Here is a 25,820-nt window from a genome sequence, read left to right as displayed (position 1 = left end):
TGTAATTTATCTAAGCATATATTACATATAAACCTAAAATTGTGAATATGCATACTTTTCACTTAAGATTTAAAAAGTCAAACAAACTCTTATACTCTCTTGTCTACTCCTTCCATATTATCAATTATTACATAGAATGCTTAAAATTCAATACAGTGAAAATTTGGAAGTAAATAGAAGCTTGAATTTAGAAATTACTACCCTATATGGAAGGGCCACTGATATTAAAGTTCATCATTTTGAATGCTCTAGCGTAAGGGTTTCCAAGTTGACCACATATCTGGCTTCTATTTAAGCATTTTCCATGGTTTTTACTACCCTATACGGAAGGGCCACTGATATTAATATCTCGCGTAAGGGTTTCCAAGTTGACCACATATCTAGCTTCTATTTAAGCATTTGCCATGGTTTTCCTCTTCATCTGGTCCTGATGATGAACCACACTTGTTGGTTCGAAACGCATACGCCAAAAATTTCTCTTATGTGATTTCTACTGAAAAATTTTTCCTAATTAATTATGGATCGCAGAAGCCTATATTTAGAAATTACTACCCTATATTGAAGGGCCACTGCTATTAAAGTTCATCATTTGAATGGTCTCACATAAGGGTTTCCAAGATGAAGACAGATCTAGCTTCTATTTAACCCTGTGTCATGGTCTGCCTCTTCATCTGGTCCTAATGATGAACCACTTGTTGGTTCGAAACGTGTCGGCCAAAAATTTTCTTATGTGATTTCTACCAAAAGACTTTTCTTAATTCATTATGGATCACAGAAGCCTGAATTCAGAAATTACTAACCTATACGTAAGGGTCACTGTTATTAAAGTTCATCATTTTGAATGGTCACGCGTAAGTGTTTTCAAGTTGAAGTCAGATATGGATTATATTTAAGCCTTATCCATGGTCTACCTTTTCATCTGCTCCTAATGATGAACCACAATTGTTGGTTCGAAATGCGTTGGTCAAAAATTTATCTTATGTGACTTCTACCGAAAGACTTCTCTTAATTCATTATGGATCACAAAAGCCTGAATCTAGAAATTACTACCCTATACGGAAGGGCCACTGTTATTAAAGTTCATCATTTTGAACGGTCTCATGTAAGGGTCTTGAAGTTGAAGACATATATGGCTTCTATTTAAGCATTTTCTATGGTCTGCCTCTTCATCTAGTCCTGATAATGAACCACACTTGTTGATTTGAAACACGTTGGCCAAAAATTTCTCTTATGTGATTTCTACCGAAAGACTTTTCTTAATTCATTATGGATCATAGAATCCTAAATTCAAAAATTATTATCCTATACGGAAGGGTCACTGCTATTAAAGTTCATCATTTTGAATGATCACGTGTAAGGGTTTCCAAGTTCAAGACAAATCTGGCTTCTATTTAAGTATTTGCCATGGTCAGCTTCTTCATCTAGTCCTAATGATGAACCACACTTGTTGGTTTGAAACGTGTCGGCCAAAAATTTCTCTTATAAGATTTCTACTGAAAGATTTTTCTTAATTCATTATGGATCACAGAAACCTAAATTCAGAAATTACTACCCTATACAGAAGGGCCACTACTATTAAAGTTCATAATTTTGAACGGTCTCACGTAAGGGTTTCCAAGTTGAAGACAGATCTGGCTTATATTTAAGCCTTTGTCACGGTCTCCCTCTTCATTTTGTCTTGATAATGAACCACACTTGTTGGTTCGAAACGAGTCGGCCAAAAATTTACCTTATGTGATTTCTACCGAAAGACTTTTCTTAATTAATTTTGGATCACAGAAGCCTGAATTCATAAATTACTACCCTATACCAAAGGGCCACTGTTATTCAAGTTCATCATTTTGAATGGTCTAACGTAAGGGTTTCCAAGTTGAAGACAAATATGGCTTATATTTAAGCCTTTGCCATGGTCTGCCTCTTCATCTGGTCCTGATGATGAACCACACTTATTGATTCGAAACGTGTCGACCAAAAATTTCTCTTATGTGATTTCTACCGAAAGGATCTTCTTAATTCATTATGGATTATAGAACCTGAACTCAAAAATTACTACCCTATACGGAAGGGCCGCTGCTATTAAAGTTCATCATTTTGAACGGTCTCGCATAAGGGTTTCCAAGTTGAAGACAAATCTGGCTTCAATTTAAGTCTTTGCCATGGTCTGCCTCTTCATCTGGTTCTGATGATGAACCACACTTGTTGGTTCAAAACGCGTCGGCCAAAAGTTTCTCTTATGTGATTTATACCAAAAGAATTTTCTTAATTCATTATGGATCACAGAAGCCTGAATTCAGAAATTACTACCCTTTATGAAAGGGGCACTCTATTAAAGTTCATCACTTTGAACGGTCTCGCATAAGGGTTTCCAAGTTGAAGACAGATCTGACTTCTATTTAAGACTTTTCCATGGTTTGCCTCTTCATCTAGTCCTGATGATGAACCACACTTGTTGGTTTGAAACGCATCGGCCAAAAAGATTTCTTATGTGATTTCTGCCGAAAGACTTCTCTTAATTCATTATGGATCATAGTGATCCGGATTTAAACAGGAACGCAACAAATTACAGAGATAACCATATACACAAAGATGCAGCGGAAATAATACTTCATTTCATTAATGGAAAATACTGAAATATGCTTACAACCAGAAATGGAAACAAACTAGCTAGGGCGATGGTAGCTTATCTCTGAGAAGAGATGTGATGGCTACATGCCTCTGAACTGTGTTACAATGAGGCTCGAAGGCCTATTTATTGTTGAGAAACAATGGAAAACCCTTAACATTCCAAAACCTAACCCTAGGAGATGAAACGCCAAACTGTGGGCCCCGTTTGGGGGTAAGTTGGTACATCAACTTCCCGGGGTCGTAACTTTGGCATATGATCTCTGTTTGACGCGTACAATAGCTCATTAGAAAGATCTATCCAAGCACTATCATTGTTGGAACGGGCAACATCGGTCCATTGACCCATGTTGCCCCCGGATTCCCAAAAAAACGTCGTTTAGGGCCTCAAAACGGCTCCGGAAGTTTAGGACCCGAAAAACTGCTAAAAATAGTAAGTTGTGCTACAATTAAGGAAACTGAAAATGCTGAGAAAGACAATGGTGGGGGTCCAGGTGGACTTGGCAGGTGGTCACCAATATCCACCTGGATCATTCCTCCCCCCTTAGGAAGCAATGGTCCCCATTGCGTTGAGCTCCTCCATGAGATGAGGAAACTTCTGCTGAACTTGTTCCCTGGTGAGCCACTTGCCCTGCTGAAGGAGTTGACCTGCTTTGACAACTCGATACAGTTGGATATTCTGTTGGCGATTGTTCTTGATCTGTGTGTCCATGATCCGATCAGTTGCAGCTTGTTCCATGCAATCTGGATTTAATTCTGTGGGTTTGAGCTGTTCTGCAATGTCGGATGTGTCTAGCAATGGTGGAAAGTATGGCCGAAGGCGGTCCACATTGAACACTGGGTGCAGGCCAAGGAATGGGGGAATGCTGAGCTCAAATGCATTGTCTCCCATAGCCTTAGTAATGGTGTAAGGACCATATCAGAGTGGTCTCAATTTCCGATAGGCTCCAGTAAGGCGTTCCTTTTGCAAATGCAACCAGACTTTGTCGCCCACCTGAAACTTGTGTGGCACCCGATGTTGGTCATGTCGCTGCTTTTTACTTGGAATTTGATTTCTCAAGAATGTCATGGACCTGCTGGCGAATATGTTGGATGTGCTCAATGAAGCTGGTGGCCTTATCTTTTTCGGACTGGACATGAGCTGAATTCATGTGAGTAGCTGCAAGTGGCATGGCCACATCAATGGGGCATAGTGGCTGGAATCCCAAACCCACCTGAAAAGGGCTATGGCCAGTGGAGCTGTGAAGAGCTCGGTTGTAGCTGTGCTGAACATAGGGGAGGCTCTCGTCCCATGTGCGTGGATGCTTTGAGTTATACATGCGCAGAATGTGCACAATCATCCTATTGACAACCTCTGTCTGGCCATCAGTTTGAGGATGGAAGGCTGTGGAATTCGTGAGTTTGGTGTCCAGCATTGACCAGAGACTGGACCAAAATGTGCTGAGAAACCGACTGTCCCGATCTGAGATGATAGACTGTGGGATCCCAAAGTGCACCCACACTCGTTCAAAGAAGAGTTTAGCAGTGGCTTCTGCTGTGATATTCTTCTTGCAGGCCACCATAATGGCCATCTTCGAGAACCTGTCGACGACCACAAAAACACAGTCATTTCCATGCTTAGTGGAAGGAAGGCCTGACATGTAATCCATGGAGATGGATTCCCAAGGTCGACTAGGGGTAGGCAACGGGGTATAGAGGTCGTGCTTCTTAATGGCCGGTTTGGCAATGGCACATGCAGTACATGATCGGATGTACTTCCCAACATCCTGTCGAAGATTCAGCCAATAGAAATAATTTTGCAGTACTGCCACTGTTTTCTCGACCCCGAAATGCCCAGCAGCCCGACTGTAGTGTGCTTCCCAAATCATCTTGGCACGCTCGCTTGAAGGAACACAAAGGTGACCGAGGTGGCATAATAGGGCATCCTGGAGGTGAAAATCTGCAACCTGCCGACCCTCCAAGAGTGTCTGGTATGTGTGGCCGAATTCTGGGTCGCTTTTGTAGAGAAGTGGCCAATCAGAAGTCTCGTGCCCACAAGAGTTGAGCACGGTGGTTAGCGCCATGATCGGTGGTCGACTGAGGAAATCTGCAACATTATTGGTGCTGCCCTTTTTATACTTGATATTCAAGTGAAACTGTTGCAGGTATGTAGACCACTTCTGATGGCGATCATTCTGCAATTTCCCTTGGGTCTGTATGAAATGCAGAGGTCGGTGGTCTGTGTGGGTGACCGTTTCCTTCCCCAAAATGTAATGCTTCCATTGTCGGCAGGCATGTACAATGGCATACATCTCTTTATCATAAGTGGGGTACTTCCGGACTGTGTCTGAAAGTGTTTCACTGTGATATGCCACTGGATGTCCATGTTGAGTAAGGACTGCCCCAATAGCATAGTCAGAGGCATCTGTCTCGACCTCAAATGGTTGTTGTAAATCTGGTAACGCGAGCACTGGTGCCGTGCAGAGGCGATCCTTCAACTCCCTGAATGCCTTCTGTTGAGATTCAGACCAAAAGAATTTTGCTTTCGCCCCGCCCTTTGTGACTTGACTCAAGGGCCAAGAAATATGAGAAAACCCCAACACAAACATGCGGTAGAAGTTGGAAAGACCTAGAAAGCTGCGGAGCTCTGTTAGAGTGGTTGCAGAGGGCCAATCCCGAATGACTTGGATCTTGGTTGGATCGACATGCACCCCCTTTCATCAATGATGTATCCCAGATACTGAACCTGGGTCATGCCAAAAGTGCATTTCTCCAAATTGGCACATAGTTGGTGTTGCCGCAGTGTTTGGAGAACCTGTCGGATGTGGTGGAGGTGCTCTTCCCAACTCTGGCTGAAGATCAGAATGTCATCCAAGTATACTACTACAAAGGAGTTGGTGAATGGCCGCAAGATGTCATCCATTAGCCTCATAAAGGTTGCAGGAGCATTCGTCAATCCGAAAGGCATGACCAACCATTCGAAGAGGCCCTCCTTGGATTTGAAGGCAGTCTTCCACACATCGGAGGGTTCGATTGGTACCTGGTGATATCCTGACTTCAGGTCGATCTTGCTGAAATATTTCGCCCCCTTTAGTTGGTCTAGGAGGTCATCAATTCGCGGGATCGGGTACCTATTACGGACAGTGATCTTGTTCAGCGCCCGATAGTCAATACAGAGTCTCCACGTCCCATCCTTCTTCTGTACCAACACGATCGGGCTCCCACAGGGCGATGAACTCGGACGGATGTGACCTTTCTGCAGGAGCTCCTGAATCTGCCTCTTGATTTCATCATTCTCCAGAACGGAGCGCCGATAAATTGGTCCATTGGGTAGCGGCGCACCTGGGGTCAGATCGATGGAGTGCTTGACTTGACAGTGCAGAGGAACCCCTGCCGGGGAGGTGAAGATGTCCTCGTACTCCTCCACAATCTTGTCCATCTGTAGTTGTCGTGCAGAGGGGCCCCGTTTGGAGGCCGCGGCCACTGTCTTCTTCTTTCCTTGAGGGCGTATCATCAGGAAAAACAAATTTCCTGGTTTTGGAAATGATCTTACTGCATTGTTTTGCAGTAATCAAAGAGAGGGCGGCAGGTGGTGCTACCTCTGGTATCCTGAACAACTTATTTCTCAATGTAATAATAACAACACGGGGCCTTGATTCATACACAGCATGTCGCTTCCACAAGTATGGTTGTCCTAGTAATACATCACAAACTTCAAGGGGAGCAATGTCACACAATACCTCATCCGTGAAGGGCTTGATGTTGTATGGAAGGCGACACTGCTGGCTCACGCGAAGATCTCGTCCTTGGTGAAGCCACCCAATGGTGTATGGTTGTGGATGTGCTGTGGTCGGTAAGCCCAACCGCTTCACGACCTCTGCCGAAATGAGGTTCTTTTGACTCTCGCTATCAACAATGAACTGTATCGGGGAGCCCTTTACCCACATCTGGGAGTGGAAGAGACGCTCCTCCTCCTCTGGATCTTCGGGTTCATTTTTCTGGATCTTTGCGGTAGCAACAGTGGCGCTGGGGTCTGCATCAATGATCTGCTTCCCTTTTTCATACCCCTTATCGGGTTCTGACTCAGAGTCGGAACATGCATCTGATTCTGAAACCTTTAGCTCAGCCACCAGTGACTGCTTGGCCCGACACTCACTTGTGTTGTGAGTGGAGCTCTTATGGAACTCGCACCATTTTCCAGTGTCCTTTCTCGGCTTCGCGGCGCTGTTCTTTGCTTGCAGCTTCGGCTGGTTGTCTTGGGTTGTCCCGCCTTGGCTTTGTCCTTTGTTCTGTGGTTTAGGGGCACCTTTCCCCTGCTTTGGATTCGCAGATCCAAAGTCTCGCTTCTTTTGTTTAAACTTATGCTCGACCTTGACAGCATACCGGTATGCTGCGCCGAGCGAGGGGATGTTTAGGAATTGTATTTCTTCCTGGATGTACTTGTGCAGGCAGCCATGGTATTTGAGTATCAAATGTTGCTCCGAATCCTTGATACCCAACTTTGTGCGAAGGGTATGGAAAAGATTGGTGAACTCTGGCACGTCTTGGTCCCTTCCCTGCCGCAGCGTGGTCCACTTTATGTATTCATCCTCATAGCTCCTGACAGGGTAGTACTGCTCCTTGATGGCATCCCGGAACGAATCCCAGGTGGGTGCGGCTGAAAATAGTGAGCCAGTACTTTCATCCTTTTGCTCGCAGTAGGTTTCCCACCAGTCCTTGATGTGGGGGGCTGCTTTGAGGAGAGCAAAAACAATCTTTTCCCGACTCGAAAATTCATGAACAGAAAAATAACCCTCTAGCAGATTTAACCATTTATCTACGGCATCTGCGTCTATCTGACCCTCGAATATGGGGATTTCAAAATTAACTTGTACCTTAAAGGGTGTGGCGTTTCCAGAGTAGCTGCTGGAAGCCGATGCGTTGCTTCTGGGTAGCCGCTGAAGGATCTGGGCAAAGCTGTCCATCATCGCGTTCCGTTGTCGCTCGAGGGCTTCTTCGAGCAAGATTTTGATGGGATCTCCTGCCCCCTCATCTTTCTTCTCGTCCGCCATGGGAGGCCGTCGGGATTTGCGAGGCTGGTCTTGCAAAGGTTCAACCAATTCAAGCCCTAACTCCTTATATCCCGACCTTGTTGGGGACATGCAAAGAAAAACAGAGAAAAAGCAGACTGCTCTGATACCACTGATCCGGATTTAAACAAGAACGCAACAAATTATAGAGATAACCATATACACAAAGATGCAGCGGAAATAATACTTCATTTCATTAATGGAAAATACTGAAATATGCTTACAACCAGAAATGGAAACAAACTAGCTAGGGCGATGGTAGCTTATCTCTGAGAAGAGATGTGATGGCTACATGCCTCTGAACTGTGTTACAATGAGGCTCGAAGGCCTATTTATTGTTGAGAAACAATGGAAAACCCTTAACATTCCAAAACCTAACCCTAGGAGATGAAACGCCAAACTGTAGGCCCCGTTTGGGGGTAAGTTGGTACATCAACTTCCCGGGGTCGTAAATTTGGCATATGATCTCCGTTTGACACGTACAATAGCTCATTAGGAAGATCTATCCGAGCACTATCATTGTTGGAACAGGCAACATCGGTCCATTCTATGGACCCATGTTGCCGGCGGATTCCCAAAAAAACGTCGTCTAGGGCCTCAAAACGGATCCGAAAGTTTAGGACCCGAAAAACTGCTAAAAATAGTAAGTTGTGCTACAATTAAGGAAACTGAAAATGCTGAGAAAGACAATGGTGCGGGTCCAGGTGGACTTGGCAGGTGGCCACCAATATCCACCTGGATCACATAGAAGCCTGAATTCAGAAATTACTACCCTATACGTAAGGGTCATTGTTATTAAAGTTCATCATTTTGAATGGTCTCATGTAAGGGTTTCCAAGTTGAAGACAGATATGGCTTATATTTAAGCCTTTTCCATGGTCTATATGGTCTTAATGATGAACCACAATTGTTGGTTCAAAACGTGTTGGCCAAAAATTTATCTTATGTGATTTCTACCGAAAGACTTTTCTTAATTCATTATGGATCACAGAAGCCTGAATTCATGAATTACTACCCTATACGGAAGGGGCACTGCTATTAAAATTCGTCATTTTGAACAGTCTCGCGTAAGGGTTTTCAAGTTGAAGACAAATATGGCTTCTGTTTAAGCATTTTCCATGGTCTGCCTCTTCATCTGGTCTTATGATGAACCACACTTGTTGGTTTGAAACATGTCGGCCAAAAATTTCTCTTATGTGATTTTTAACGAAAGACATTTCTTAACTCATTATGGATCACAAAAGCCTGAATTCAGAAATTACTACCCTATACAGATGGGTCATTGTTATTAAAGTTCATCATTTTAAACGGTCTCATGTAAGGGTTTCCAAGTTGAAGACAGGTTTGGCTTCTATTTAAGCCTTGTCATGGTCTGCCTCTTCGTCTCGTCCTAATGATGAACCACACTTGTTGGTTCGAAATGCGTTGGCCAAAAATTTCTCTTATGTGATTTCTACCGAAAGACTTTTCTTAATTCATTATGGATCACAGAAGTCTAAATTCAAAAATTACTACCCTATACGAAAGGGCCACTACTATTAAAGTTCATCATTTTGAACGGTCTCACGTAAGGGTTTCCAAGTTGAAGACAGATCTGGTTTATATTTAAGCATTTTCCATGGTCTGCCTCTTCATCTAGTCCTGATGATAAACCACACTTGTTCGTTTGAAACGCGTTGGCCAAAATTTTCTCTTATATGATATCTACTAAAAGACTTTTCTTAATTCATTATGGATCGCAGAAGCCTGAATTCAGAAATCACTACCCTATACAGAAGGGCCACTACTATTAAAGTTCATCATTTTGAACAGTCTCGCGTAAGGGTTTCCAAGTTGAAGACATATTTGGCTTCTATTTAAGCCTTTGCCATGATTTGCCTCTTCATCTGGTCAAGATGATGAACCACACTTGTGGCATCGGCCAAAAATTTATCTTATGTGATTTCTACCGAAAAAACTTTTCTTAATTCATTATGGATCACAAAAACCTGAATTCAAAAATAAAATAAAATTAATTAATTAATTAAATCTACAAATACTTAAATATATTGTTTTACCAATATTTAAAAATTAAAAATTACAATATAATATTGAAAATTTCAAAACATTTATTATCAATACAATCAAATCAAATTATAAATTATAACGGTTAACAACAACATTTATTACCCATTATTATAAATATTAGAAAACTTTAAATATTATAATTTAATATTTATTCAAATTTTCAATAAAATATATTATCAAAATTTTCCTATATCTATTTAAATTTGATAAATATACCACAAATATATTTATCCTCCCTTTTTCAAAAAAATAATCTATTTTAAACTTTATAATTTAATATTTACTTACCTTTCCAATAAATAAAAAAATTATCAATTAATTTAATAAATATACCACACATATATTTATCTTCTATTTTACAAACAAATAATCTATTCTGATGATGATGATTAACGTCCGCTAAGACCAAACATTGGTCTATCGGACCTAAAGAAAAAAATTATTTATTTTGGTTTAAGATTTTATTCCTATGCTCAAAAAGCTTGGAGAGAAGCCTCCCGAGCTCACTATAATTTTGACATTGTAAAAGGCTAAGAAGGTCAGTATTGTAACAAAGATTGTGAAACTGAGATCTAATGTGGTTGTACGCGGGGCACTCTAAGAGGAAGTGGTTTTCATCCTCGATGTTCCTATTCTCACATATATGGCAGATGAGGAAGTGGTTTTCATCCTCGATGTTCCTATTCTCACATATATGGCAGATCCTTTCCATCCATTGCGTTTTAGGAACTGCCCAACGACCTGTTTCACTATGGAGCTCATGAGAATTCGTTCTAATCTTTGCTATATTAATTTTCTTCTTTAAGCTAGTTAAAATAGAGAGATACTTTTGATCTTCTAGGGTGGGGTTGATGACCTCCTTATAATAACTTAATTTTCTTTTAGCGGTTAAATCTTTCTCACACTGCATTTTTTCTTTGAACTTAGAAGTAACAATATCTTTAATGTTATTTATGTTTTGCAATGCATCATTCTCGTTGATCTCCCAATAGTTTAACTAAGCCCTTGTGTCTTTATGCCACCCCCGATTGAGCCTTAGGTGGTTTTGGCTAGAATTTAAAGCTAGCTTAGGAAGTCTATGATCGTCTATGTTTTTGAGTTTGTGCTTGTACAACAGAAACCTAATTATAGTTAGGCTCTCAATGGGGGAAATACCTACTTCTATAAGGAGAATAGGATAGGGTGTATTATTTTTAATTTTTAGGTTATAAGTTATAAAAAGCTTCTGGATTTGCTCAATTTTTCTTCATAATTCTCTAAAAATGTTGCAACCATCCTAAAACATAATTTTAATGAAAACCTTTACTATCCATCCTAAACCATAGTTTTGATGGATTTTATTAGCAAGTTTCATGAGAAATTCACTTTGCAAATCCTCAGCCATAAGTCTTTACAATTTTATTAGCAACCTTCCTAAGAAATTCACCTTGCAAAACCTCCCGTAATTTTTGATCGGAAACCTGCTCCGCTCTCCCTGTAAACAAAGTATGCTAAATCCAACTCCATTAATGGAAAGTTGCATACAATTTAACAATTAACCGTATGTAATTTCATGGATGTGAAAGGGTTTATGATGAATATGTCTTATGGAACCTCGCTGTATTTTCGGATTTTTTCCCCTTCGATAGAATTCGGTAACTATGGTTTGTATTATATGTGAATTTTATTTTCAATGTCATTATGTTTTACTTTTGTCTTTTCTCACCTTCCAGAATAACTTATATATTATATAAGTAAATGTTTCTAAAATTAATTGTAGTTTTTAATATATTTTTTTAATAGTTTTTAAAAAAAAAATTAATATATTGATTTTATACTTTGATATTGTCTAATTTTTATTTTTAAATTAAAATATTTTATTTTTTAATGTTCAAGTTGTATCTATGTTATTTATTTATAATAATAAATTTATTTTGTTAATTTTGTCATAAAAATAAATCACATGAAATGATTGAAAGCATAAATCAACAAATGATAATGTGATTAATCCAAAAAACATTAATTAATTCAATATAGATCATAAAACTCTGAAACCAATAATATAAATCACATTAATACGCTGAAGGAATTTTTCACTGCGGGCTTTGGATATCCAAAGACTGTTCACTGCAGCCAATGAGTAAGCTTAATTTGTGTCGTCCTTGGCCAAATGAAAATTTGACACATGGAAAAAGTTCACCAAAGACTTACCTGACAGTGTGGCTGTGAACAACTTGGTCCTATGTCCAGTTAGGGCAATTCCTATTTCATCGACTATAGAATAGTTAACGCTGCCTAACATGCAAGCATTTAACTATCCCCCTTCCTCTCGATGATGCTATCTCGATGAGCGTGCTTTCACTGAAAGGGGGATAGTTAAATGCCTGCATGTCAGGCAGCATTAACTATTCTATAGTCGATGAAATAGGAATTGCCGTCCAGTTAGTAAGAAGCGCCTCCATAGTCATCATTTAGTCGTAAAGCGGGTGGGGCCCTAAGGAAAGTCGTACGTAGGACCAATAGGATTAATTATTCTCCGCTTCCGTGTTTGACGAGGCTATTTAATGGCAAGGGCTAACAAACCTGCCATAGGGCATTAAATGCTCGCTCAGCTGCAAGCTCATTAGCCATATCTAACACGCGCGCGCGGTGACTTTCGGAACGCTCCGTCTCCACCTTGTGACTTTCGGAACACTCCGTCCCCACCTCGTGTTATATGGCTAACGAGCTTGCAGCTGAGCGAGCATTTAATGCCCTATGACAAATTCATTAGCCGTAGCACTTGCCCGATCTAATGGCCCTATACCCCATGCTCGTCTTTTCTCTTCGTGGAAATCTCCTCCAGTGGAACCTCGACTTGTTTTCAGAATGAAGTTACACGCTTGTTAACCCGAACAAAACAAAAGAAAAGGATTCCAATACGATCTTTCTTTTGTTTTGTCATGACGATGTTAAAAAGAAATCCAAACGTCAAGAGACGTCGTTAGTTTTGTTCTCCGCGCTGACGCGTTGCTAGAGAGTCGCTAATGGGCTCATGTGCATTTCTTTCAGTTGTCCAGGTGTCGGTAAACCACTCGACCATCACTTCTGGTTTTAGTTTTAATCAGAATCCAATAAACGATAAAGAAAAGGCGTGCAACATTCAACTCCAAACAAAATATTGATTTCATATCTTTTTATCCCAAAAAAAATACCTACATTGTCTCTAGAAAATGGTAAAAGGGGATGTCACACTCTTCGAAAAATGGTTAGTAGAATTAGTTGTGGGCCCGGGAGAGAAGGGAGTGGTAGTTTCATGGACACAATTTAAGTTGGACAACCCTAGCAATTCACCATGACATTTGATTCCTTTCATTGTCAAGGGGTACAACTTCACAAAATTTTCTTTTGTGATATATCTATATCCACACAAGCATCTTTCTCCTTGGAGGAACCACATGTTAATTTGTACTATAAAAACTTAATGGATGTGACGATGAGTCTATGTGTATTTATTTGTATGTACATTTATTGTGTTTGGTAGGGTTGTATTTAGTGATGGATAGGTGGTTATTTACTAAAGATAAATATGGTTTATCTTCTTAGTCATGTCACGAGTAATGTATTTTATTTTGGCATCTTATACTATCTTTATCTATTTGGTATTCACATTAGTTTGCATACATTAAACTTGGAATAAGCGTCTTATGACCTTAGTCTTATTTTTTCTTTTTTAACTTTATTACATGAAATTTTAACTCGGGGTTGTTTGTGCTAATTTTGGAGAGAGTGCCACCCTTTATACACATTATCTTAGGTTGTTGGACTATTGGGCATTGGGCATATCTCCATCTTAAGGATGAATAATTTTTATTGAAGAGCACCCCCACTTCATTGGACTTATAACATATTAATTATTTATTAGAGGTGTTTATACAGAATCACTTTTGAAAGGCATTCTAAAGGCAAAGAGGACCACTAACATCTTGCGTGGAGTATCATGTATACGGATAAGGCATGTGGGATCTCATTTACATGGCTTCATTATTTTATTCATGGATATGCCTTTTATGTAATAGTTTAGTCTTTTTCTAATATTTGCCTTATAGTAATCGATGGATCTGAGAACCACTAAATTATTATTTTATTGTAAGGGATTGAACTAAAATCTATATCAGGATTTGATCTCTCCATTTGTACATGTTGGTTACATTTAGGGAGATCCAATCTATGAGCCTAATTGGATATCCGATGAAGCTAATGGACAAATAAAGGTTTTTATACATGTGTGGCTTCATTTTTCCTCCAGCTTGGTTATTATTATTGCTAGAAATTTTCTCTTAACTCTTTTGTAATAAGGGCCTCAATACATAAGGCAGTTTCTTCATTAGAGAAGGAGGTTGGGATTATGTATTTCCTATTTAACCCTCATTACATTTTTATTTTCAAGTTGAATAATTATGTAATTTCTTTTCATTGGAAGATTACATAGTGTTTTGGCCTTGAAATAAGATCACCCTTTATGTGTCAGGGATGTGCATAAGTAGAGTTGTTTATAAGAGCCGATGTTCTCTTCATTTATAGTAATATTTATTAGCATTCATAAGTGGGATTTAACATGTCAAATTAACACTTTTCATCATTCCTATTGATTTATTTCATCCCTCTTACTTTATGTTATAGACTCCATTTTAACAAGTTGGATAAGCACAAATCTCAGTACACCAATCTATTTTTTTTTTTTGGGAATGCGCTATCGTATTTACATTGCTATCTCCATGTGTTGTCCATATTTTCCAAGAAGGTTGTAGGGAGGGGATATCTAAGCCCCCTACCATCCCTAGAAAAAAAAAAATAAGGCTATTTTGGTCTATTTTGGCTTTTTTTGGTGTTTTTCAACTAATAGTTTTTTTGGTTGATTGTAATATAATTCCAATTAAGGAATCTAATTTAGGGTAATGGATTAAGGTTTGGTATGCCACAAAATATTATATATTGTATTTTAAATAATGAAGTTAATACAATTAGATTTAGAGTTAGAGGTGCCATTCAAAGATTGGATAGTTTCTTGTTTAAGGGTTTCTATGGTAAATCATGGTGTCTATTTGGTGAGTGATATGTTGAAAATAGCAACAAGAAATGTTAAAAATAGAATCCATAAATTCTAATTTAATTTTCCTTGAATTAAAATTGTAATTCTTTTCTCATAGAAACTTGTAGTAGTTAACTAAGTTAGTTGACTTAGTTAACTTAGGAATTTCAAGTTAGAAGTCTTTTGGAAGTCATGTATATGTTCTCCCTAAGTTTTAGAGGTCCATGATGAGTTTAATTGTGAGTGATTGATGCAGTCAGAGATCAGAGTGACAGAGGCTAGAGTAGTGAGATACTGAAGAGCGCAGAGAATGGTTGACAACAGTACAGAAAGGCAGAGTCCAAGTTAACGCAAACTCATCATGCTGGAACAATCCACCTAGATTTTGGACACAGTGGTTCAGGTGTGAAACAACCCGAAAAGGGGAAGAAGGAGGCTAAAGGCGATGGAAAAATTTAATTCAGCATTAGTCAACCTTCACCTTCTAGTAGTAGTTCGATCAGAGGCACAACAATCGCTGATCATGAAGACCATGCAGAGGGGTCTGGTGAGAACTAGGTAAATAACGAGAAGTCCACTTTTGGATTTCCAATAGTGAAGTCGAAAGAGAATGTACAAATGAAGAATATTTCACCTTCAACGCTCCCACACTTTCATTGTAAGGTGCACGAAGACCTAGATTCATTTCTTTTCGAATATTATATATTATGTCAGAGTTATGATTACTCTTCTGATGCCTAGAAATTAAAGTTGGTTCCTGCAACTCTTAAGGATTCAGCCTTGCATTGGTTCATTGGACTAGGAGGAAACACTGTAAGTTCGTGGGACCAAATGAAGATAGTATTTTTGAATAAATATAAGGAATATTATGAAACTAGAGAAATCCAGGATGAGATCTTCACTATTGTACAAGGTGATGATGAGACTTTGGAGGATTACTTAGAGATATTTTTGTATATACTCCAAAATTCCAAACACAAATTTTATTTAAGTAATATTTGAACCTTGTTCCTACGAGGACTTACTAAGGATTCTAGACATAATTTGAATTTGTTAGGACAAGGAGACATTTCTCAGAAAAATTTTGAACAAATTTGTGACATGTGCAGGAAGTTCTTGAGGAACTAGTCTAGATCCACTAGAGGAGGTCGAAGCAAAACTAACAAACTGGGATCTACAGATGTTATGATCATTGGCTTGGAGAATAAGATGGATAATATGAAAATTGAAATAATGAATACTATTAACAAACAAATAGACTCTTTGAAATTTCAAAAAAAACTAGAAAAAGAACAAGAGTCATTGTCTATTTTTTGTTCAAAGTGTAGAAAGAAGCATCCTTTAAGAGAATGTCCCGCTAATATGAAAAGTGCTAATAATTGTGTGATTTGTGTAGAGAACCATGCCACCGAGGATTGCCCCTTCATACCAGGATTAAAAGTTGTACTTGAAGGAGATCATTCCGAACCTAAGTCCTTACATGCCAGGGGAGCACGAAGGAACTGGCCTCAGGTATCGCTCCTGAACCACATTTTTATGGCTATAATGCATCTCCATATTCCTATTATAATAATAATAATAATCACTCTCAACATTGGCCGCATGGGGACCATTTCCATCATGGGCAGTCCTCTCATCCTTGACAACAAGGATGGAGAAGGCCAAACCATTCATATCATTCCTATCTTCCTCAGATGCCATCATACCCTCCTTCTTATGCACCACACCATATGTCACAACCATATTTCCCCTCTCCACCTTAGCAAAGTCAATCATTGCCACCATTGCCTTTGCCACCACCATTCAGACCACCTCAACTACCTGCTCAACCAGTACCGAATCCTAATAATAAGGTGGTACAACTGATTCATTCGGTTGGACCATGCCCATTCCCAGCCTATCGAACCTTTTCGGTTGGGATAAATGAGCTTTAGTTGAGATAGGGAAGGGTGGTTATACCAGAAAAACAAAAACAGTCCATGGTGATTATTGAGGAGAAAAATGAGGAGGCAACTCCTAATCATTCGAAAAACAATATCACCCTTCAGCCCATTTTTGTGCCTTCAAGTTCACCATCTTCTTCAAACTAGCCCCCCTATCCAGAACAATTGGCCATGGAGAAGAGCAACCTTGAGTCCACCTTGGCTTTTGAATTAAGGAATCTTTGTATAAAGGTTCCATTACTTCAGGCTATCTGAGAAATTCCCATATGCACAAAGATCATTTGGGAATTATGTCTTAAAAATCCAGGGAGGAAGAGTGTAGAACCTCAGACCATTCAGTTTGTTGGTAGAGAAGCTGAGTTGATGACAGGATGCGTATCGATGGAGAAATATAAAGATCCTGGAAACCTAGTTGTTTCTGTTCAGATAGGTGATATCCTTGTCTCTAATGTATTAATAGACCTGGGGGCGGCCATCAATGTGATGACCAGGAAAACCATGGAACAACTTGGGTCCGACACCCACCGTGCTTGAACTTGCAGACATATATAAAATCAAGCCCGATGGAGTATTGGACGACATGGTTGTCTCTATAGATTCATGGGAATACCCCACGGATTCCATTGTGCTTTAGCCAAAGAATCCTGTGGGAGGACATCCTTTGATTCTGGGACGACCATGGCTTGCCACAACTAATGCTTACATTGGATGTCACTTCGGTGACATGTATATTTCACATGGAGACTCTAGGAAAAAGGTCACCTTATACCCACATGCTAGATCTACTTGGCAACTCAAGGATACATTATGGTTATATTATGACAATAGTGATGAGGAGACCTAGCCTACTTCTTTGATTCAACATCATACCGAGTCTACTTAGGATGGTGAATTGCGAGATTTCTTAAACAATCTAGACACCATGCCTAGTTTTGATACACTTCATTAGATCTTTAGTCTGGATTTCCATGAAAACTCTGATTCCTAACCTTCCTTATCCCATATTATTGCATCATCTTCTTGTACTCTTGAGCCTGAGACCACTGTTGGCTTAGTGGGTCCTAACCCAGGTTAAGAGTTTCCAAATAAATCCCTACACTACTTGCACTTTCGGCATCAATCCGCAGTGCGTGGACTAAAGTGTCACCCGAAGCAGTATGGGGGGGTGCTGAAACCAAGTTTCTGCACCAAGAGATGAGTGTGATCTTGTTTTATACTCTAAACCTACCTTCGCACATATTGATAAGCCCTTAAGGCTTATTGATATAACTTCCTCTTACCAGCACCTAGACCTTTGCGAAGGTCTACAACTGTCTTTCACAGACCTTAAATAGGTGAATCAACTACTTACGCACCTCTGTAATTACTCTTACTTCTATAATCACTCTTAGTTCTTCGCGTAAACATATATTAGTACTTGCATTCATATAACAATGTAAACCTTGCAGAATCGCACATCAATACAATATTAAATCATAAACCCATCATTTATCATAACATAAACACAATTATTCATAACATAAGTAAATGGAAAAAACACAGATATTTCCAGAATAATCTCTTTATTAATGCTTTTGTTCTGCTTACAGACTCGAGACTACCCTGCGCACTCAGCTATAGGGGTCCCCGCACTCAGCTGTGGACTCTACTCTCGGCCTCTATGCACATAGCTGCAGAGCCTCTCTTCTACTCTAAGACTCTTCACTCTTCACTTCTAATGACCCATTACATTCCTTCTTCGCTATCTTTTCTTTTCTGAACTGCCTTAGACTCTCTAAGATTCTCCTTCCTAAACAATCCCATGGTCCGCGGACCACGGGTAGGTCTACTAAAGTCGACACAACTTACATAAAAGAAGGGAAAATACCTTTATGGCACTTACTATCTACGTTCTTCATGACCACAACTTGCGGAGAATTTACATTTTACATAACAAAAACTTGGGCTTTCTACCTCAAAACTTGGGCTTTTGCCCCAAAACTGACCGCAGGGGACCCTGTCCCAACAATGCCCCAACAAAAATATTATGACTTGCCCCCGAGTCACTCTGCAGGCACAAAGTGCCATGAAAGTATCCTGGTCCAAATGCCACTGCTGTATTCCATTTTTTATCACAGTTATCAGGCAGTTTTGCATTCAAAGGAGGTACTCAAGCTGGAATTCACTAACCTCCCCTTCTTCTCATTTCCCCCAAGTCACTTACTAACATCCCCCAAGAGGTCAAGATCTGCTTGAGCCTCTCAGGTTCATCATCTCCATGACATTCGCCTTGGTAAGGATCTGCTTTACTCAAGGACTGCTCACTCATCATCTGTGAGCCTTCTTTTCCCCAACCAAGCCTAAGGTCTCATACCTTAGCGCCCTCTTTGCATCTTCATATTAACTATTAACTTTAGTATGTAACTCCCCTATCAGTTTTTCCCTTTCCCTATTAAAATCATGTATATAAAACTCCCCTATGTAAATATCCCCTCCCTGGCATTATAGCCATAATTCTACTAAGTCCGGGAAATCACAGTCCATCTGGGGCTGTCTTTAGCCCATCCGCGTCATTAAGGAGCTAGTCTGACATCTGGTCAGCTAGTAACCTCTTCCCTAACCCTAAAACCCCCAAAAAACCCATATTCCGCCCCTAACCCAAAGTTTCGGTGTGTAAATATTAAATCCGCGCCTGTAAAACCCACATAAACCCGTTTCCCTAAGTTTTAGACCCACCCGCGCAAATATTAAAAAACGCATATACCCCGCACTAACCCGCCGTCACTTCGCGTCCGCCGCCAACCGTTAGATCCCCCGCCCCACAGATCTACGGTGGGCGGGCCGTCCCATCTCCAAAGCACCCGAGCTTTAGCGTCCGAGAGTTCGGCGGTTTTGCCATCGTACTCCCGCCACGCGTCAAGCTCTGGGGTGTGGCGGAGCCCCCTCCCCCGAAACCGCCTTTGCCCAGAAGCGGTGCGCCACAAAACTGCTTACCGCCCGTGACGTCACATCCCACGTCACCCTCTGCCCAGTCACCGCTTGCGTCACCCCCTTTGCCCAGTCACCATGTCGAGTCACCTGCCTGCGTGGCCTCCTGCCACGTGTCCCCGCCACGTCATCGTCTGTATATGATGACGTCATGCTGACGTCATCTCGCCACGTCGTCCTGCTGACGTCACGCTGACGTCACCCACCGTACAACGTCACCTCATGCTGACGTCACGCTGACGTCATCATCAACCTTTTTGCGCGCAGAGGCGAAAATCGCACTTCGGAGCCCCGGAATCCGATTCTTAAGCAGTTTTTGATGAGCGATTTGCGCTCATCGCCAGATTTTTTGGGCCTGAATGGGGAATCTTCAGGGAATCTTTTTATTCTGCGGCCCCAGCAAGTCCGAAAGGCGCCGAATGACCCATTTTTCTTCGCGAAGCTTGCCGGAAGGAGCAGATAACAGTTTTGAGAGAAACAGAGGCCGAGCAACGGCCATTAATTTGTGAATAAAACCCACGGCACGTCAAAAGAACATCAATTTATTGCCAAAGAGTATCAGAGGAAGAAGAAGAGCCAAAGAGTATCAGTCAAGATTTTTTAGGGGCTCGAGGCACTTGAACATTGATAAGGCCCCTAGAAAGTCAAATCAGGAGGCGTAAGCCCATCCTTGCCCTCAAATCACAGTTAAAGCTTTAAATGCATACAGACAGCGAAGGTGAAGAAACCCATACTCATTTATTTCAGAAAACACTGCAGCAAGCCACCAAGGACAACATCATTTATTCAGTTTTGATACGGCGGCCCTGGTCACAGCCCGAGATATCTTTTGCATTTATTTCTGGATAGAATTAGGTTAAGTAGTCATTTTTCTTTATGACCTAATTAGGTCAAGATGTAATAAATGAACTCTGCAGAGAGTTTTTGCCCTATATATACCACCCTCTGTATAGTTTTAGTGTTGGTCAATTGAGAAGTTCACTAGGGACTCGTTGTGTATACCTAAGTTTTTCCATAATCAAAGATTGTCGAAAGCTTGGAGGGCAAACTGTCTGTTGTGAATGAATGTTTATGGAAGTATGAAGATGGAATTCTCGTGCTGCAGCCTGAAGCAATAAGTGAATCTTACCTCTGTTTATTGTTTACCACTATCTAAGTAGCAGGAAGAAAGAATAGCCTAGAATTAGTTTGAATACTCTCTATGCTCAGTTTCTGCTATTTCTTTATGTTTTCTTCTGATTGAATTGGTTATGAATATGAATTCCTTCTGGCTCATGTTTACCTCGATTCACCTGTGTTTGCCAATTATCTAGGGATTCTTTAATACTCTTAGTTTGAATATTTGTCATTATTTCACCCTTCAATTACTAGCAAAACTCATCTTGGCCTTCATTTCTGTTATGGCGTCCTTCATTTTTATGAGCTGAATACATATCTATAAATGCATTTTTTATCATTTTTCCAATTTTCATACTATTTTCCTAATTTAAAAAATCTATCGGCCTCTTTTTGCACTTTTTAGGGCAATTGCTAGTTATAATTCTAACGTACATATTATTAACCCTCTTTACACCAGTCGATCATGTTGTTGTGAAGGCCAAATCCCAACACATACCACTATCAAAACTTTAATTTACGCGTCATTATGAGGATGGGAGTTTTTTTTAAAGAAAAAAAATAAGAACAGGAATTTCAATGTTCATATACAGTTGTTAAAGTGGCAGTGGTATTACTATACTGTTTATTGTTGTTTTTTTTAAATTAGTTTTTATTTTTTTGGGTTTTATAAGTTATTTTTTAATTATAAAATTGTTTTTGTTTGGTTAAAAGTTTGTTTTTTTTTTTAATATAAAGAAATAGGCTAATAGCCTAAGACCTAAAGGTATCTTGGAAAAAGTGAAAGCCTACATTTTTATGGACCACCAGCTAGAATGACGTGGTTTTTATTGAATAACAATGATAAGTCAACATGCATTTGTAGATCACTGTCAATAATAATTGTCTCCCTTATTAGTTTGACAAATGAATTATGATAATTTTTTCCACTATATAAAAATATTATCTTTCTTATATAATTTATCTAAACATATATCACATATAATATAAATTATCTAAACCTACATCACATATAAACATAAAATTGTGAATATGCATTCTTTTCAAGGAAGCTCTAAAAAGTCAAACTACTTCACTGATTACTCCTTCCATACTATCAATTATTACATCGAATGCTTAAAATTTAATACCGTAAAAATTCGAAAATAAACATCTTACAAATACTTAAATATATTGTTTTATCAATATTTAAATTTTTTGAGAATTACAATATAATATTGAAAATTTAAAAAACATTTATTATCTATATAATCAAATCAAATTCTAAATTATAAAGATTAACAACAACATTTATTACCTGTTATTATATATTAGAAAACTTTAAACATTATAATTTAATATTTATTCAAATATAAAAATATTATCAAAATTTTCCATCATATAATCTTTATCTTTTTAAATTTAATAAATATACCACAAATATATTTATCATCTATTTAAAAAAAAATCTATTTTAAATATTATAATTTAATAGTTATTCACATTTTCCAAAAAAAAATTAATTCACTTTGCAAATCCTAAACCATAAGTAATTAAAATTTCCAGCCTTCCTAATAAATTCACCTTGCAAAACCTTCTGTAATTCTGATTAGAAACCTACTCCGCGTGTAAACAGAGTATGCTAAATCCAACTCCATTAATGGAAAGTTGTATACAGTTTAACAATTAACCATATGCAATTTCATGAATGCGAAAGGGTTTATGAAGAGCGGATGAGCCACGTGCTGCGCTATAGCATAAATTGCGCCGTACTTTCGAATTTTTTCCACCCATTCGATAGAATTGGGTAAACTATGGTTTGTATTATATGTGAATTTTACTTCTAATCTTATTATGTTTTACCTTTTCTTTTCTCACCTTCCCGAATAATGTATATACTATATATGTAAATGTTTCTTAAATTAATTGTTGTTTTTAATATTTTTTTCATATATTGACTCTATACTCTGATCTTGACTCAGGTTTATTTTTCAATTAAATATATATATATATATATATATATATATATTTTTTAATCAATTAAATATATATATATATATATATATATATTTAATATTTGTGATGTATTTTTGTTATTTATTTATAATAATATATTTATTTTTTCAATTTTGTCAAGAAGATGAATGACATTAAATAATTTGAAATTTAGATCAACAAATGATAATGTAAATAATCTGAAAAATATTCACTAAATCAATATAAACTCTGAAATCAATAATATAAATCATATTAATTTATCTATTGTAACATAAAATTATTATTATCACATAGACAAATATAAATCACAAAACTCTGAAATCAATGATATAAATCATATTAATTTATCTCCTCTAATATAAAATTGTTATTATCACAAAAACAAACAAAATATTGTGAAGAAAATACTATAAAATTTTCATATATTTAGTTTACACATTTATGTTATTAATTTTTCATTTGGAATAATATGTTTATTAAATATTTTTTTGAACAATCAACATATTTTATATATAAAAAAAAAATATTGTTTATATTAATTTAGGTACTATTTTCAAGTATAAAATTATTGTAATATGTTTCCTCATTTATAATATGTACAATTGTTTTACTTTCCACCCATCTACTTATCATTTTCATTATTCTCTCATATTTCAAATTATTTCAAATTTTTAGTATAAATGTAATATTTTTCGTTTTAATTTAAAAATATTTATTAAATTTAAATTAAATAAATATTTATATTATTTTAAATATTTTTTTTATAAATATAAATATATTATTTTAAATTTATAAATTACAATTAAATTTAAATATTTAAATAAATTTATTTATTCAAATTTCATATTTGAAATGAAAGGAAAAAATATTTTGAAAGCTTTGTATTTTTTAATAATAGTTATATATAGAGATGGTGCTTTGTATAAATTAAAATTCAAATATTATATATACATTGTTTTCCAATTTTTTTTTCACTATTTAGATTTCTTCATAACACAACTCAAAATACGACTAGGACTAAGAAGCCCATATAGAATTAAACTCCAAAAGTCCATACAAAGCTATTAACTATGACTAGCACTTAACCCATAGCCACACAACAAAACGGACATAAAGACCTGCCAAACAAAAGATCACACATAACAAAGCCAAAACATAAGTCGCCACAACATTACATCTAAGATCAACGTTTAAACAAATGAAGGTTAAGATCATCATCAAACAGACAAGGACCTTGTTGACGAGGCCAAAAGTAAACCTCTAAGTCACCAGACTACACAGATGACCATCTAAAACTCTATACATTCTCAGAAGAGGAAATTGTGGCCAAACCTCTCGCATTTGACCTCAAAGGATCCACCAGATCTCCCATGTGCGACTCACATGCAATGTGACCCTCCACATGTAGCAGGCGATAATCGATCATGTCCAAATAAAACCTCTGATTTTCCAGTGCAATGTGATCAAATTCATATATTTCTTCTTCCTACCCCTAATGTGTCCAGGGTCAGGAACCCATGTCGACATGTCTTCTAGGATTTTTGAAACAGATTGAGATTAACGTTCAATCCCTACTTAAGTCTCTAATTTTCGGATTTCCTTTCTCATCTATGGCAAAACATCATTGAAGTAGGTGGTAGCCAAATCATGATCAAAGAGTCTTTCCCTTCTCTACCCCTACGAGACACTGCCACACCACCGCTGCCCCGCCCCCCCTCATTGTTTGCAATGCATTCTTTGGCTTGGAGGCATAGTTAAGATGTTGGGGGCATGCCTAGAACACCCACTAAATATTTTGTGACTTGCAAAGTAATAAGAAAAGAAATTGAATGAACCCACTTTAGGGCCAAGACTTAAACCAATTATGTCATCCCCATAACTTCGAACATATGTTTAGCCTCAACCGAGTTAGTTGAAGAGACGACAGAGTTCACAACACCCTCGAAAGACGACCCACTCCAAAAAACCATGAAACAATGAAATATACTTAGGTAAAACACCACGGCTCAGATGATAGATACAAACAACGAGACACGAAAGCCAATCATTAAGAGTCTGCATACTTTACTAATGGAATTCACATATAGACACCCCAAAATTTTCATTAAAACTACAGCCTCATGCTCCAAAGCACTCAAAAACAAGATACCTTAGAAATGATCACACAAGTAGACTACCAAGGTCCCTTGACCTCTTTCAGCTAACAAAGATTGGAATTCAACAGATGGACACAGTAACCTTAATACTAATGGAATTCACATATAGACACCCCGAAATTTTCATTAAAACTACAACCCCATGCTCCAAAGCACTCAAAAGCAAGATACCTTAGAAATGATCACAGAAGTAGACTACCAAGGTCCCTCGAGCTCTTTCAACTAACAAAGACTGAAATTCAACAGATGGACAGAATAAACCTAATAACATAGACCCCCACAACAAGCTTTTGACAAATAAAGTAACGGAAATACAAATATTTGATTTTTAAATTTTGGAATATGATTTTAACCATCCTATAGATGTAAGTCCACTCCTTTAACATAAGTTCATCTCTTAATATTACTAAATAACAAATTAATGATATATTTGATAGAACACACATTTGAATATGATTTTAACAATATTGTAATATGATACATGAATGATTGGAAATTTAATATAATTTATTTTAATAATTATTAATTTATCTATGGCTGATAACATGGAGTCAAGTTCTTTTTGAGGAACTTAGGGTGAGTTTGGGTGAAAAATGATGGTCGATCAAGCAATTTTTAAGCGCTTAATTGAGCCGTTGAAGAGCTTAAAAATAACTGGATTAAGCATTTAAATAAATTCTCGATCGAGTCATTTTCTAACTCAAGTTAAAGACTCGATTGACCATATGGCTGTGGTTAGACTTTTAATGGCTGGATCAAGCTGCTATTTGGCCACGTATACGGCTCGATCGAACAATTTGAATTTTGAATTTAAAGGCCTCGAGCAATTTGAATTTTGAATTTAAACCCTTGATAGAACTCCGGAATTAAAATT

At 38.0% G+C, this 25,820-nt stretch overlaps 1 protein-coding gene across 1 annotated transcript in view; it reads left to right on the top strand.

Moving 5' to 3' along the window:
* The window catches only part of LOC149243875 (uncharacterized), a 47,121-nt gene extending 31,201 nt beyond the window's left edge, over positions 1–15,920 (top strand). Inside the window, exon 2 of the mRNA XM_089371333.1 lies at positions 15,897–15,920. Coding sequence (XP_089227459.1) covers positions 15,897–15,920 — 24 coding nt within the window. The remainder of the gene's footprint in view (positions 1–15,896) is intronic.
* Positions 15,921–25,820: the final 9,900 nt, after the last annotated feature.

Source organism: Pinus tabuliformis, chromosome 8, assembly GCF_031772625.1.
Source record: "Pinus tabuliformis cultivar Carrire ecotype Pingquan chromosome 8, CPIR1, whole genome shotgun sequence".
Lineage (NCBI taxonomy): Eukaryota > Viridiplantae > Streptophyta > Pinopsida > Pinales > Pinaceae > Pinus > Pinus tabuliformis.
This window is presented reverse-complemented; position numbering and strand designations above follow the sequence as displayed.